At 52.3% G+C, this 16,607-nt stretch overlaps 1 protein-coding gene across 1 annotated transcript; it reads left to right on the top strand.

The window, feature by feature from the left end:
• Positions 1–1,408: 1,408 nt before the first annotated feature.
• Positions 1,409–14,710, top strand: SLC26A9 (solute carrier family 26 member 9). The gene is made up of 21 exons (XM_035561538.1): positions 1,409–1,485; positions 1,720–1,846; positions 2,833–2,972; positions 3,282–3,392; positions 3,629–3,798; positions 4,191–4,355; positions 4,905–5,057; positions 5,451–5,533; positions 5,810–5,957; positions 6,677–6,790; positions 7,247–7,324; positions 7,634–7,729; positions 9,715–9,821; positions 10,483–10,552; positions 10,791–10,883; positions 11,303–11,419; positions 12,061–12,378; positions 12,607–12,661; positions 13,039–13,184; positions 13,971–14,048; positions 14,663–14,710. The coding sequence occupies exons 2-21, from the start codon at positions 1,722–1,724 to the stop codon at positions 14,708–14,710; spliced, it is 2,415 nt and encodes an 804-aa protein (XP_035417431.1). The 5' UTR covers positions 1,409–1,485; positions 1,720–1,721.
• Positions 14,711–16,607: the final 1,897 nt, after the last annotated feature.

A 16,607-nucleotide genomic window follows, 5' to 3' on the forward strand; every position in this document is an offset into this window, starting at 1 on the left:
TGGCAGGCAGGCCGCTCAGCAAGTGATGGAGCCCAGAAATTAAGCCGAGGGACCTCGTGCACCAGAAACTCTGCTGGGTGTTGTCACTCTTAGAAGCCTGCTGCAGGGTCTGGACCAGGGCTAGAAAATATTCACGAGGTAAAAATGGAAACCTAGAAGAGAGCAGAGGGGCTGAGACAGCGAGGCTGGGACAGGACTGGCGCAGCCTGAGATGGTTGGGAAGCAGATGCAGGGATGCCAGCGGGTGCGTGCCTGCAGAGGGCACTGGACCAAGCGCCTGCTAATGCCGGAGGAGGGGAGCACGGCCTCGCCTGGCACCTCGCGGGGCCTTCGAAGCCAGCCCCAGGCTGGACGCCCTGGGGACCCTCCCGAATCAGCGCAGCGTGGCTCGGAGCCTGCGTTCACAAGCACACCATTGCTGGAGCTGTTTCACAGCAATGTGCACTCGGCGCCCCTGTGATCACACAGGCACCTGCGGCAGCAGTGGGGGTGATGACCTCCCTTCCCTAACATCAGCTCCCATTACCATAATGATTCTGCTGACCTAAATTCCCCCCGAAAGAAGTTTCGGCTGCGTGCATCATGCTTCCCCGCCGGCCCTGCACTGCAGGGCTGCTCAGCTCCACGCTGCTCACACCCCCAGCCCCTCGGAGGGAGCTGAGCTGGGTGCTGGTGCTGCCGACGAAGGCTCACCCATCCTGGATGTGCCCTGACCTCGGTGGCACTCGCTGTGTCAAAAGGAGAGGGAGGGATCCGGCCCGTTCACGCTCTCAGAAACCTGGATGTCGTTTCTTGATACACTCTCCTGCCTGAATCACCAGCTTTTTCCACCCCCTCTTCTGCTCCTGTGTTGGGCAACGACCCACTTAGACGCATGCCATACCACAAATAATTACCAATACCCTTCTTCTGTGCCTGACCACTTCCTCCCTCCACCCCCAGACTCTCCGGTTTGCAATGATTCTCCCTCTTCCCAGGAGTTGCTGGTCATGGTAAAATGAGGGCTCTCTGAAGTTCCTCAACTTCTTTGGCAAGACCCAGATACTGCACAGGACCAGTCCATCAGGATGCTTTGGCATCATCATCACTGAAATGGATTAGCAACGGTTATCTTCCTCCGCATCACTTCCTAGAATAGATCCAGGACTAGTCCACAGCCTTTCATGGCAAGCGAGAAGTTAGGAAGGCTGCTGGATGCAAATGAATGCAGTGGGCAGTGAAACAGGAACACCTCGGGTGGAAACTGCCTTTAATCTCAGTGCCAGTATCTGCTGGCACAAAACTGCGTCAGGGCTGCCCTGCGTGGCACAGCCTGCTGGTGGATGGTGAAACTGAGGCACGGGAAAGGTCAAGTGACTTGCCCGAGGCAAAAAGGCAGTCACTGGCAGAGCTGGGATTAACACCCATGCTCATCTGCCAGACAATCCAGGGCACTCCAGTCCCCTCCAAGCGGCATCGCTCATTAGCATCACCCCGAAACAGCTGGTGAGGGCTCGCAGGGCCGGGGAGCAGCAGCCCCCGGTGCTGGGAAGCCACTCCCAGGGCCTGCCTCTGCGCCACGGGGAAACTATTTAGGGTGGAGATGTTCGGGGAGGGCTCCCACACGCTGGAGGTGTCTGGTCTGTTATACTGCAGGTGGGGCCAGCTCCACTCACATTCTTGGCTTTGCTTTTTCCTTTTTTTTTTTTTTTTTTTCTGGGAAAAATTTAAATGATCCAGGGATGAGCCACACCAGACCCCGCTATGTCATCGAACGTCCTGCATATTCGGTCAGCCTCTTTGATGAAGAGTTCGAGAAGAAAAGCAGAAGTTACCCTGTTGGGGAAAAGTTGAGAAACCTTTTCAGGTAACGCAGAATCCTATAGCTACTCCTGGGGCAACACTAAACCAGATTGGGTCTGGAAATGGGATATAATTTGGACCCAGGGACATAGTTCCCATTTTTATCCTGGGAAACCTTCTCCATGGCCTGCAGGGCTTTGATGGATGAAAGACACAGGAGAAATGCAAATTGTGCTGCAGCAAGTGAAACTGGTTGCTCTTTTCACCGCCCCAGCTGTTACGCTGTAAGGCAAACAAGCGGAACGCTTTGCACTGCGTGCATTTGGGATCTGTGCTTCTCTTCTCCAAATTTTATTTATAATGAAAAAAGTATAAATTGTGATGTAGGCATGGGTGTGTGGACTATTTCTCGAATCTTTTCAGCTGGGATTTCCTTTTATCAGCTTTCTGATTAAAAATAGTACCAGCTTTCCTTAAAGAAAGATGAATAATCCTGCTGATAGCTGTCCTGGAAATCTAGCTCCACTCCCTGGAAAACGAAGGCAGCGGTACAGGGAAGGGGAGAGCTGCAGGTCGGCAGGCAGCGATGTGAGAAGCCGCATGCATTGGCTCAGAAGCAATATTCCTCTTCAGACACACTTAGTTTTTTTTGACCAAGCACCTGCAAAATTTCACCTTTGGTTCTGTGCAGCTGCCCCGGGAATCTCTGAGCTGTGGTTCAGCTCACAGCTCCCCTACCCCTTTGTGCTGGAAACAAAGCCTCCAGAAACTGGGCAGCCAAATCCTTCAGAGCTGTGGCAGCAGCGGGGACTTCCCAGTGAGTCAGGAGTGGCCCCACAATAATCCTCCGTGGCACGGGCAGCAATTAGCTGCAAGAGCCTTGCACTTGCAGGGAAAGGCTGTGCCCCAAACACAGGGCTCGGGCTTTGGTGTGGGAGAAATGTTGAGACATTCCCAGGAAGATCATTCCTTGCCTCCTTCCTTCCTTGCTCATTTCCCTGATTGCTTGCTTCTTTCTTTACTTTGCATATTTTTTTTTGTCTCCTCTAGATGTTCAGCTTCCAGATTGAAGCTCTTCCTCTTCAGCCTTTTCCCAATACTCGCGTGGCTTCCCAAGTATAAAATTAAGGACTACGTTTTGCCTGATGTTCTCGGTGGGCTCAGTGCGGGGACGATTCAAGTGCCACAAGGTGAGGAGCAACAACTTTCTGGGTCTCCAGGAGAAGATAGCACATTGCAGACAGGAATGGACACCCAGTTTGTGGGGGTCACCTACTTTACTGCTGGCACGTACAAACCCAAGCTCAGCCTCCCACCTGCTGGTCCCTATATATCTCTGTGGAGGCCTCCCTTGCCCTCTCTGTCCCATGCTCTGCCTGGAAAGCAGCACCTGAGCTGGCCACAGCACCTTCCTGGAGCTGATACGCAGCTCTGGGGCTGTGAGCATCCTCAGTCTGCCCAGACCCGGCTCACCTGCCCCTTCCCCTTGTGTTCCCCAGGGATGGCTTTCGCACTGCTGGCCAACCTGCCTCCCGTCAACGGGCTCTACTCCTCCTTCTTCCCCCTGCTAACATACCTCTTCCTTGGCGGTATCCATCAGATGGTCCCAGGTAAGAGGCTGCAGAGCAGTTATTTGCACGGGGCAGTGGATAGGATGGGAACACTCGGTGTGTCCTGGAATAGAGATGTTTGGGCAGGGTCGGTCCTCGGGGGCTCACGGTGTCCCCGGTTCCCGTGCTGCGGTGACGGGCTGGGAGACTCGCTCTGGACAGCCTGACATGTCTGAGTGCTTTCCAGGGCAGGATGCTCCAGAGCAAAGCACTGACCTCACTGTGTTGTGCTGAAGGTACTTTTGCAGTCATCAGCATTATCGTCGGCAACGTCTGCAACGAGCTGGCTCCGGAGTCGGACTACCAGTACTTCACCCACAACGGGACCAGCATCAACACCACAGCCCTGGAAGCGGCCAGACTGGAGATCTCTGCCACGCTAGCCTGCCTGACAGCCATCATACAAGTAAGGGCTCTGCACCACCCCTGCTGTGTCCCCTGGCCAAAGCTGACCCGCAGGGACTCATCCGAAGCAGAGGCGAGGGGTGGGAGCAGGAGCTGGACGTGGCCCCACTCCACCGGGGGTGATGCCTGGGGGGGTCCTGCCCCAGTTGCGGTCTCAGTGTGAACTCTCCCAGCAGAACAGCCAAAGGCTGGCCATCCCTGGGGGCAGAACCACAGCCAGGGACAACATCCCTACAACATCCCTACAACATCCCTACTGTCCTGCAGCAATTCTCCCTCCCCACCACCCCACCCCGCGCAGCCCGGCGGCGCAGCAGGGATGCCCTGCATGCTCTGCACCTTGCGCTTTCGGGCTGGCACGTTTCTAACAACTCCTTGTCTGTCCTACCCTAGCTGTGCCTGGGATTCGTGCAGTTTGGCTTTGTTGCTATCTACCTCTCAGAGTCTTTCATCAGGGGCTTCATGACAGCAGCAGGGCTGCAGATCCTCATCTCCGTGCTCAAGTACGTCTTCGGCTTGACGGTCCCATCTTACACCGGGCCCTTAGCTATCGTCTATGTAAGTGGGTGCTCTGGGCAGGGGCCTTCCCTGCACCTCTTTCCCCCGTGACCACCACACCGCAGGCACCACGGCCACCTCTGCTGGGGAAACTGGGACAGGGAGAGGAGGAGAGGGTGGAGGGAGGGGGAACACGGCTGTCTGCACTACGCTGCTGCCCCTGCATCTCAAGTGCAGTTGTAGCTGAGCTCCTGCCCGGTAGGGCAGAGATAACAAAGTGGGGCTGAGATTTGGGCAGAATATGAACCATGCTGCATTACGGCAGGAGGTTTGCCCAATTGATAGCAACAGAGACTTCTTCTGTGGGTAGGTTTTTCCATTCCTGGGCTTTTCCTCCATGCACGCAGCTAGAGCTGCATTTAACCAAACCGCACAGAGCCAGGGCTGGCTGCTGATCTCCCAGTAGCAGGATTCCTAGCACTTCCCTCACCCCTCACATCTCAGGGTGTTTTCAGGTGATTACAGTAACGAGCATTCTCCACTGTGCTGTCCACGCTGCCCAGAGCCTCAGGTTCCCCGTGACACCTTCTTCTCTTCTCTCCCCTGTAGACATTCATTGATATTTGTAAAGGCCTGCCCAAAACCAACGTGGCCTCCCTGATCTATGCCTTGGTCAGTGCTGTGCTCCTGATCGTTGTCAAGGAGCTCAACCTCAAGTACATGAAAAAGATCCGGATGCCCATCCCCATGGAGATCATCATCGTAAGTGAGGCGTGAGCTGTCCCTCAGACCTCTGGGGGGTTCCCAGCCCCTCCCAGCCCCGGGACACCAGAGCCACCCCTGGGACACCAGAGCCACCCCTGCACAGCATCTGCCAGCTCAATACGCTGTGACCCCACATGGCTTGGGATCACAAACTGGGCCACCTTTGTGGAGGATGCCTCCAACACCTAGCTCATCCCTCTTAGACTGTACCTGCATCCTGGCAGTGCCAGGGATCAGGAACGTAACCACTTCTGGGGACGTTCCCTCCTGTCCCAGCCTGAATTTGGTGCTGATTTTCTACCGTCAGCCCCAGGAGCAGAGTAGGTGTAGTGCTTCCGAGAGAGTTCGTGCTCTTTCTGCTTACCGCTTGTTTATTCTCTGTATGTTCAGGTAATAGTTGCGACTGCAATCTCTGGCAGCTTTAAGATGCCCGAGAAGTACAACATGCCAGTAGTTGGGAAGATCAGCATGGGGTAAGTGCACATGCACCTCTGACTCACCATCCAAATAATTTCCCTTCCTCCTCCTCATTCTGCAGCCCGGAAAACACCTCCCTGCTGTATGACAGTCCCCTTCCAGGACTGCCAGGCAGCGCTGCTGTGCCGTGTTACACAATGCCACCATCCACTAACCCCAGCCACAGTTCAGATGTGTTCAGACACCAATCCTGAACCCATGTGCTTCTCACCCCCTGCGTCTGCCTCCAATGCTGGCACCCCAGCCGCCTCTCACCTCTGCTCTGCGTGCAGGTTCCCAGCCCCAACCCTGCCCATGGTGAGCAAGTGGAAGGACATGATCGGCACAGCCTTCTCGCTCGCCATCGTGGGCTACGTGATCAACTTGGCCATGGGGAGGACCCTGGCAGCCAAGCACGGCTATGACGTGGACCCCAACCAGGTAATGCTTGCTCTGGAGGGACGTGGGTGAGGAATGTTCCCCTGGCTCTCAGGCGTGAAAGGAAGACCTCCCTGCATGAGAGGGAAGCTTGCAGATGCACTCTGTGTAAAACCTACGTGCTGCTCCTGTGCACGTGGCGGCTTGCCAGGCAGGGGGCGAAAGGACGTGGTGGATCCATTTCCCACAGGTGGGAGAGAGGCTGCCAAAAGGTAGAAAGATGTAGGTTCAGCTCTCTGCTCTGCCTTCCTTCCAGAGCTGAGGCTTCAGCCCTGAGTGCTGGCCCCGATGGCATTTCTGCAGGATGTTGGGGCACAGCGAGGCACATGTACTGCTTTCTGAGCAGAGAAAGACCTGGATTCCTGGTGTGTCACCCAGATACTGCGACAGGCAGGACATTAAATAATCCTCTCCTGTCATCACTGGCACAGTGGTAGCTTTCAGTAACAGCCATGAAGCCCTGCCCTTAGCGTGTCAACAGATGACAAGTGTTCATGCGGCACGGTGCTTCCAGGTTTCCCTGCCATAGCAGCACCATCCCAGCTCTTCCTGGAAGGAGAGAGTCTGGGACACTCCGCAGAGAGCCGGTCCCCGGGGGCAGAGCGCTGCCAGCAGGGCTGCTGGAGGCCCTGGAGAGCTTCTGCCATGCAGAGCCCAGCCCGGGTTCATCCTCTCTTGCCTGGCAGCTCAGCCACCTTCACCGTGTTCCCCCATCTCTGCAGGAAATGCTGGCCCTGGGCTGCAGTAACTTCTTCGGATCCTTCTTCAAAATCCACGTCATCTGCTGCGCGCTCTCTGTCACCCTCGCTGTGGATGGGGCAGGAGGGAAATCACAGGTTGGTTCTTCCCCCTCTTCTCTTCCCTGCGTGACCTGGTTTGAACACAAACCCTGGCAGAGATGCACGCTGCCAGCCTGACATCGCTGCTGCAGGTCTGGAGAAGCTCCCTGTATGAGTGCTTCACATGGTTATCAAATGCAAAATGTGCTCCCCAAAAGCCCCACGTTTTGCCTGGCTGGTTTATTGGATTGGTCACGGATGTAGGGCTGTCAGTTTGCATTCCCAGTCTGGCTCCCCGACTAAGCAGAACTACCAGGTGAGGGAAGCAAGGGCTTTCCCAGATCTGTGAAATCCCAGCCTATTTCTCAGAGGCAAACCACTGCTCACAACCAGTGCTGCAGTGCCCAGCTCCGGTGCTGGCTGAAGCAGCGGGAGAGCAAGGACCAGGAGGGGGTTTTGGAGGACCCTGACTTTTAATGACGTTGTTTCTCTCTTTTTTTTTTTTTTTTGCAGGTGGCAAGTTTCTTTGTGGCAATGGTGGTAATGGTGACTATGCTGGCTCTGGGGATCTACCTTGAACCCCTTCCAAAGGTAACACGAACAAATGTGCAAACAGCGCAGCCACGGCATCACATCCCCTACCTGCTGAGCGAACGCTCAGCCTTGCTTAGAAAACCCATGACACAAACCTTTGCCCGGGGGGGTTTGCTACGGGCTGGGGTTCTGTCTGCAAGAAACAGAGGTCTTCTAAACCGTTATGTTCTAAACGTGATCTCTGTGAGCTTCACCCTTTCCCCTTTCCTTGTGGCAACTGGGACGAGGGCGGGAGGTGCTGCATGGCTGGGAAAGCTGCTCCAAAACGTGGGGCAGCCGGCTGACACCGTGCCCTCTCCTCCGCAGTCTGTCCTGGGAGCCCTCATCGCCGTGAACCTGAAGAACTCCCTCAAGCAGCTGGCCGATCCCTTCTACCTGTGGAAGAAGAGCAAGCTGGACTGTGTGAGTGCCCGGGGCTGGGCGGGGGACCCCTGGTCCCAGCCGGGGGAGGTGGGCTTCGCGCCGGTGCCCCCAGCCCCTCGCTCTGCCTCGCCTGGCCGAGCTGCTCGGCGCACATATCACGGAGGCCTGAACTATTACCTGCTCTGTTTAAATGCCAATCAAGTGCAGGAGCCTGTTTGCCCAGAACTAGCCAAACCGGCCCTGCTCAATATCTAGGAGTCATGACTTAAAAACTCACACAATAGCCCTCCAGGGCGAGGAGAGCCCTTCGCTGTGATAAGGACTCCAGGCACTGGTTGATGTATAAACCCAGGCGGGGGGTGTGGGGGAGTGAGAACGGAATTTGGAAATGTCTGACATAAAAAGACAGTGTTTGAACAGGGCTCCCACGGCTGAGTGGTGTGTGTGGACACTGAGCCAATATCCTGTCAGGTCCCGACACCCCGCCTTATCGGAGGAATCAGGAGTCCAAAGGGGCTGACCTGACTCATCAAGAGCCTTCCCAAAACACTGCTCAAACAGCTGCCGGAGGAAGCAGTCCTGGCTGAGCTGTGTGACTGTGGCGTGAAGGCACGCTCTAGCTCAGGACACGAGCTGCAGAAATTCGGTCGGTGCTGAGGAGGTGCCGCAGCCAGGCTGGAGCAGGGATGCGCGAGGGCCCTGCTGGATGCACGAGGGCCCCGCTGGCACCATTACTGCAGAGCAGGCCCGGCAGAGAGAAAGTCACTGATGGGAAGATGCTTTGGGGCAGGATTGTGTGTCCAGCCCTCCGCCAGGAGCCGTGCTCAGCAAGTTAAACACTGCAGGTTTTGCTGATGCCTGGCGGGGAGGCTGGATGTGTGTCAGCCAGGCAAAACCCTGGGGAGGCTTCTCCAGAGAAGCTCTGGCACCCCATGTGCAGGCAGCGGAAGTCGCTGCCTTCACCAGAGCTTGCAATAAGGCTGCACAGCGATGCATGGTGTGCCCAGGACCCACTGCCAGCATTTTTGCTAGCAGCAACCACGAGCTGCCTGCAGGTGCAGAGAGCGCAGGGACCGGGCAAATGCCATTGGGGTGAACTGCATTCCCCTGACCTTAATCTGCCTGGTATTTGAACTAGATTCAGTGTCCTTCCTGTCCCAAACTGAAGACACTGCTTCTGGGTGATGTCAGGAGATCGGTGTCCATTACCTCAAGTCGTGTTTCAGCATGAACAGTGGGGACTGCTCCACAGACAATGTCCAGTGCCAAGTTTGGATGGAGAGAAGCCCTTACTCACATTTATATGCATCATCTTAATCTGATATTAAGATGCTGAAGTCATCAAAATTACCCTGATTTGACCGAGGTCAAAGTTAGCTGTTAATAGTCTTGAGGATGGGTTTATAATCCCCTGATAATAATTCTCAGAAGGCATGTTTATACACTCAGGCAGGACTAATTTCATGTGGAGGGAGATGCTCAAGTGCTAATAGATAAAAATGACAAATGACAGGGCTCTGAGCTGAGAGGTGGAGCAGGTTTTGGTATGCTCTGTCATACTTTGTCATCAAATCTGCTCTGTGTTCAGGTCATTTATAGCAGGCGCCCCGATGGTTTCACGTAGATGCTCATTCCTTCTGAAATGCTCTGACTGACAGCAGGAGCCGTCCTGGGGGTGGGAGCAGCTACTGAGCAGCAGATGGTCTGATCTGCAGGAGCCTTTTCTTGATGCTTTTTGAACCGAATGAGTGACGGGAGGTCACACAGCTATGAAGAATTGCACCGGCTGCTTTTACAGCTGAAAAACTGGGGCTTCTGGCAAGCTTCCCAGCAACGATGCTTCACACCGAAGCATGCAAAATAAGCTGCACAGTTAGAATAACTGCAGAATTCAGGCCCCGTTCTTCTGATCCTCAGCTGGGTAGTTCTTTGGGTCCTGAATATCGGCACGAGCCATTCTCCGTCCATCGCTGTGCTGCAGCCCGTGGCCCAGCAGGACGTGCCATGCCCTTCTCTTTCTGCAGCTGGTCTGGCTGGTGAGCTTCCTGTCCGCTTTCTTCCTGAGCCTGCCCTACGGAGTCGCTGTGGGCGTGGGATTTTCCGTGTTGGTTGTGGTTTTCCATACCCAGTTGTAAGTATTGCCCTCCAAAAACCTAAAGAGAAGGAACATCTCCTAGGTACAGAATAAGCTATGGGTTATTTTTATAAGTGACCTCTGGCCCGTGTTTTGAAGGAACGTGCAGCAGGAGCCTGGGGGAGTGCAGGTGTCCTCCCTGGCCCCTGGAATGTGCAAACAGGAATGGCAGGCGCTAATTTACTGCCTGCATTCCCACTCCTGTGCACGGTTAGCAATGTGCACATCCCAAGGCAGGGGGGCGTCGGACAGCATTTACCTCAACAAGAAAAGCTACCTGCATAGTTCCCAGCAGAAAATTCTGCCTATAAGAAAAAAGAGCCCCATATATGTGCATAGCCACACCATTCTTAATAGATGAAAGCCCTTTATTAACAATCTCAAGTGCAGCCAGCCAGCCCCAGGGTGGACCAGAAGCAAGGCTTGCAGCTGTGGGACCCATCTGAAAGCCCTGCAGCCCCATGCCAGGAGCTTCACCTGGGGAACAAGACTGTCCCAGGGGCTGGCTCTGTTCTGCCAGCATCCACTTGGCCTCCACAGGGCTGAAAGCTGAGTGTTTTCATAAAACAAAGTTTCAAATCCTGGCGGGGGGTATGAAGTGAAGCAGTTTTCTTCCTCTGTGACTTCTACTCTAATTCTGGTCGGATTTTTCTCCCAGCCGGAATGGTTCTGCCCTGGGCCAAGTAACCGCCACGGATATCTACAAGAACCCGAAAGCCTACAACAAGGTAAGCAGAAGCTAAAATATCCTCAGAGAAAATGTGTTTCTCTGCCTCTGGTACCAACACAATCAGGAATCCCATGTCCATGTTTTTGCCTTAGCAAGGCTGTTTGCTGCTGGTTTCGGGGCTGCAGGAGAGCTGCTCCCCAGCTCCCCTCCCAGTTACCTGCTGTCCAGACCCCCAGACACCCAGCACCCCATGCATGCCCCGCCAGGCCGGGTTTGAGCTCCCATCTCTGTTGCAGGTACATGAGCTTAATGGGATTAAGATCGTGACCTACTGCTCGCCACTGTATTTTGCCAACTCAGAGATATTCCGGGAGAAGATTATAGCCAAGGTGAGTAATGCCCTGAAAGATTTTTGCTTGCAGCCTATCCCAAATAGCCCTTGCTCTCTTCTGCCATGCCAGGCTGAGATAATTAAGCCGAGGATCATCATGAAAGATCGTCATATCCATGCTCTATTCTTCCACACTCTTCTCTCTGATCTTCTGATTTTGGATCTCATTTTAGAGGCTATGCCTGAATCTTGGCAAGTGTCCTCCTCCGAGCTCTGCCAAAGCAGAGTCTCCTTGCTGCATGTGTCCTCTCCCTGCACGTGCCGGCACCCTGCGCCACTGGGGCTGTTGCTGTGTGGTTGCCACCACGATCACCTCGCGCCGGTGTACAGCTGCTGCCAACCTGCGCCACGTGGGGAAGACTCCCTGCCTCTGGGGCTGAGCAGGCTTTTTCAAAGAAAACTCTCTCTTTTCCACAGACCGGGGTGGATCCGGGTAAAGTGTACTTAGCCAGGAAGAAATATGTGAAGCGGCAGGAGAAGGGGACAGCGCAACCACCAACAAAGCTACCGAAATTCTTACTGAGGCAGAACAAGGTAACCCCGTTTGGGTTTCCATGTTGCTGAACAAGCTCTCCAGCTCCACATCAAATAGCTCCTCTCGACATAGGGTTTGCACCACCTGCATCCTTCCCTTCCCACCCACAGCTCCATTCCTCCCAACAGCCAAACCTGAAGGTGCAGGAGAATTGGAAATGGCTGGGAGCGGGAAAGCTGTAGAGATAGCTAGAATGGGAACAGGGTGAACAATTTACTGGAAACCAGGGTTTGCCCTGTTTGTCTAAGGATGTACCTGTTTCTCTAAGGATACACCTATGCCAGCTTCAGAACCCTTCCCTTGTGGAACGCATTTCCCAGTTATCCCAGCTTCATTGGTTTGCACTGCTGAGCAATCTTGAAGCTTGTGAACAGGAATCATTTCAAATTAGCCTGGTGCACTCCAAGCCCAAGGGACACTGAGTCTAGCACCAGGCTGGAGTTAGCCCAGATTAAAACACTTCATGCCACTGAATGCTTAAGGTGTATTCAGTGTCTGGATCTCAGCCTGTGCTGATAGCTGTGCTCAGTGTCTGCAGAGGTCCTGCATGTATTTGGGTGTAAGAAAAAGCATTTCTTGCAGCACTGGTTCACAAATAGCAGCAATCCTACCTTGACCGTGCGCCTCTGCTTTCCTCTAGACCTTGTCTTTGCAAGAGCTCCAGAAAGACTTTGAAAGCACCTCTCCAACAGATACCAACAACAACCAGACGACTGCTAACGGTGCCAGCATCTCTTACGTCACGTTCCGCCCGCCTGCCAACAGCGCCGGGCAGGTGCACAGCTCCGGGGAGCTGGGCAGCACCACCAGCCTGCAAGGAAGCACCTTCAGCATCATGCCCACAGCAGACGCTGACCCTATGGCCATGGCACCGCCCTATGTCAGCTTCCACACCATCATCCTGGACATGAGCGGGGTGTGCTTTGTTGACCTCATGGGCACAAAAGCACTGGGCAAGGTTAGTCCTCTGCTGAGAACACAGACAAGCTGCTTACCACCCAGGTACCTTCCACTCCCTTGTGCAGTGCAGATAAAGGTGTTTACCCTCCTCAACAGAAGGTTTGTGTGGGTTTCTCCTTCAGCATTCCCAGGACACATGTAAAGCCTTGGATAAGACTTTATGTACAAACACAAAGCTGGAGCAGCAGTGTTATTGATCCTCTCTCTCCCCTCCCATCTCTTCTAGCTGTGTTCCAGTTACCAGAAGATTGGGATTAAAGTGTTCCTGGCCAACGTGCATGGTAAGAATCCATGAAGAGCACATTTCCATGTGACCTTCCCTCATTTTGGTCTTTTTTTTTCTTTACGCAAACTATACTAGCTGTCATCCCCTTTTTGGATCAAATCAGAACAGATGAAAGAACGGAAGAAAGAAAGGAGAAACACAGTTCTCTGTCTGTGAAATAGGTTTTTTCATTTGGGAAGTGATATGATAGCAAAATCTCCATATTTAATATATAGAAAAACAGACTAGAAATAGAATAATTTCTGCAGCAAACCTTTCTTCCTTATGCATCCTGGCCTTGCTTTAGCTCAGAGGACCACCATCAGCCATGCTCTTTATCAAAGGCTTCCTTCTTTGGTTTCATCCTGGTTCACGTACCCTTCCTTTCTTCAGCCCAGGTGTACAACGACATTAGCACAGGTGGAGTCTTTGAAGAAGGAGGCCTGGACCAAAACCATATCTTTTTGACGATCCACGACGCTGTTTTGTTTGCACTGGAAAATATCAAAGAAGTCGTCCACCCACCCATCTTAGAAGAGGTAACATTTGCTCCTGGTTTGCTCCTTCTCTATCTCACAGTGCTGTACTATCAGGTCCATACACCATGCCGGCACAAAGGAAGAATAACAACACGTTATTGCACATAGTAAAGTTTCTTGTTTATCTCAAGTGGCGAAGGTTTAAATCCGACAACGTTTCATATCCTAATTCTCACAAATGAGCCAAGCCCCTGCTGACTGAGTTGCTTTCAATGGAAACTTGGAAGTGTAAATGTTTTCTGCAAAGCCCAAGCTGGGAGATGGACATTGTCCCAGCCTGTAGAAGCCAAAAGAGCCATGCCAGGTCTATGCCCTCTGTTTGGCATTGGCTGGAGTGTGCAGCTCCACCAAGGGCAGAATGTGGCCTTCGGAAATGGAGGCAAAGCACGTGCACCTTGAACAGCCCCAGCATCCAGGAGTGTTTCCCGTGGAGGGAGGAGAAAAGGCCAAGGAATGTGGCACATGCTGACAACACAGGGTCAGACAGGTTATTTCCCCAAACATGGATTAGTTTATTGCGCGATAACTGGAGCAGGAACCAGGGCAGTGTTAGTCAGTTATCTCGTCAGAGTAAGTTAAGGTATCCCATATCTCTGCGGAGTGATAGGTAAGCACCAGCTCAGTCGGAGGAGATAAGGAGCAGAAACGGGATTCTCCCTGTGCCCCTTCTGCCTGGGCATTTCCCTCTGGGCACATGCAATGGTTCTAAGCCTGGCTTAGTCATTTCTTCCATTTCTTTTGTCCCTGCACTCCGCTAATTTGAGAATTTGATTGTTTCCTGCACAGAGGCCGACCCAGACAGAGCTCTCCATCTATGACGAGTCTGTGGATGAAAGCAGCTCAGAGTTCAAGAACTTGGAGGAGGTTAGTCCCAGCACCAGGGGTCCCTTCTTCTGTTGTGGACATAAGGTGGAAGCCAGAAGTGGTGGCTGGGATGGATCAGATGGGACATCCCCTGCACCGCTGCCAGGCAAATTGCTGGCAATAGTAATTCTTTGAAAAACTAGTTTCAAAAATAATTGAAAATCCCTGTCATGAGCAGCCCTGGCAGGAGCTTTGGTGAACAAACAACTAGGCTAGGCCCTCAGGGGAGTCCTTTAATTCTGGGCCATACAGCTCAGACACAGTCAGACCCATGGCCTGCACACACTGGGGAGAACTTGGAGAACTGGGTTTAGCTCGAGCCCATAAAAAGGGTCACCAGTCAAGCTTTCAGCACCAACATTACTAAAGCAGAACTGACCTGCACTCACTAGAGGCAGGTCCCTGGGAGGAGACCCCTTCCAGTGCCGACCTTCCCCATGCCACCTTGACCAGCAGGGAGCAAGCAGCTGCCCCACGCCAGCCTCCCCTGGAGGAGGAGGGCAGGGAAGGGCAGGAGCTCCTGCTGGTGTTTCTCTGTGTGACTGAATCACTTGCTGGGTTCGTGACCTGCCGTGGCACCAGCCCTAACGCAGCGTGCCTTGTGTGCCCTACAGGAGATGTTTGGAAGCATGTTTCGCTCAGAGACGCAGACAGCGCTGTGAGCCTCAGAGTGCCACAAACCCTCCCGGACAGCCTCCTTGCTCCTACCCCTTCACGAAGAGCTGCGCTCCCACCCGGGGATACAATAAGCTTGCAAAGCAAGAGGCCTTCACACCTCTTGAACTGGTAAATTCCTCCCTCCTGCTCTGCCGCTGGTGCTCAGAGAGGCGGAGCAGACAACGGGACACTATGGAAGCAGGAACTCAGGAAACGCCATCCCCCTGATCGCGGAAGAGAAGCGAGTTCACTTGATGGCAGGTGCCTTGATAATGGGATGATTAGCTGTTTTTGCCAAGTGCTCTCCTTTCTCACACAACCGCACTCTTTGGCCCACACAGGCATTACATAATTTGGGCATCCCCCCTCTTTCTTCTCCTTCCTCTTTGTTTTCCCGATGAAGTGAAATTAAGCAATGATTACGAGCCTTTCAGCGTTCTGAATCATGAGCAAAAGCAACTCTTGCAATGTGCAGCTTTGTCAGGTAACGTTGTTTTAATATGTGCACTGGTCATTGGGGTGTCCTCACCGTGGGTGCAAACCTTTGAGTTCCCCTGAGCTTCTGCAGCACCCCCTCCACCTTCTCTGTGCCCCTGTGATGCCCCTGCTCTGCTCCCTGTGCGACCCAGCGACCCAGAACCACTGCCCCAAAACACTGCTGTACTTCTCACACCCTAAAGACCTTGGCATATTATCTTCGTTGGGCTACTTTCTGGGTTACATTTTTTTCTTAATAATATGAATAGTTTGTAATCAGATGTAAGAATTCCTTGTTACTGTGCGCTATGTGTGCCTGCCTGCCCAGTAGGTTGGGTGCATGTTCCAAAAACCCAGGGACCAGTTCAAATCCCCTCTGAAGTTTTTTAAGCATCTTTCTGCTGACTGAGCAGGGCTTCGCATATGGTTCTTAGACTGTGAATGTCATGAAAGCATTAATTTCAAGGGTGTTCGGCATCTCTTTCCATCTCCTTATAGACTGCAGTAACTAAATGGTTCAGTCCAGCACATGGATGTGTGTTTCGGGAGATATGCTTTTTCCCAAATCACTTTGATCACAAGCAGGAAATTCAGGGACAGGGAGGATGCCCCTTCTGCACACTTCTCATGATGTCCTAGATCCAGAGCAGTAAAACTGAAATGTCAGTGCTTTTTATGCCTGCAACTAGGAAACAGCCCAAGACTATCATTTCTGATATTCTTTTATATTTGAGTGATGCTAATAACAAGTGCTATTTTAATTCCCCTTCCTGATGCCTTCCCTTCTTACCCAGTGCTGATGTTGTGACAGTAATGACAAGATAAAAATATAAAGCCTGAAAAAAATAAGCAGAAGCCAAGGGTTAAAGGAACCCTTCCTCAGTGCATTTCAACCTCAAATGTGGCTTTTATGAAAATAAGGTTATGAAAAATTTAAGACAAAGACACTTCAATTGCAATGAAAATAACTTCTTCTGTCTGAATTTCAAATCCTCCTACAAAGTATTTCCAGCACTGGGATAAAATACAAGAGTCAACAAGCAAAACCAAACAGTAATGGAAGTAAAACTGGTCAGTCTGTTATATTTCCATGAATGCAAAAAAATAAAGAGTGGCCTCAATAATGAAAGTAAATTATATTTTTAAAGGTTATTTCTATTTTATTACTCAAATATATTAAAAATTTTAACAAGCTTTAATGTACAAATAAAGTACATATACATTATTGAGCTGATTCATTAACACATTGCTGGAAAGCTTTCTGGGGAGAGAAAGTGGAGCTTCCCTACAGCTCCCAAATGTCCCATTTTTAAGGAAAATAGAGCTTCATGAACCATCATAGCTAGACAACCATTACAGGTAATAGCATCAGAACCCTGCCGGTTTGGTTTTATGTAACACCTCATTAAATAAGTCACCATTTCT

This window comes from Cygnus atratus, chromosome 24 (assembly GCF_013377495.2).
Source record: "Cygnus atratus isolate AKBS03 ecotype Queensland, Australia chromosome 24, CAtr_DNAZoo_HiC_assembly, whole genome shotgun sequence".
NCBI lineage: Eukaryota > Metazoa > Chordata > Aves > Anseriformes > Anatidae > Cygnus > Cygnus atratus.

Excerpts from the sequence above, each read along its gene's own strand:
- SLC26A9 (XM_035561538.1), top strand. The coding sequence starts at position 1,722 with ATGAGCCACACCAGACCCCGCTATGTCATCGAACGTCCTGCATATTCG. Across the intron at positions 1,847-2,832 it reads AAGTTGAGAAACCTTTTCAG|ATGTTCAGCTTCCAGATTGA; the intron begins GTAACGCAGAAT and ends TGTCTCCTCTAG. Across the intron at positions 10,884-11,302 it reads GGGAGAAGATTATAGCCAAG|ACCGGGGTGGATCCGGGTAA; the intron begins GTGAGTAATGCC and ends TCTTTTCCACAG.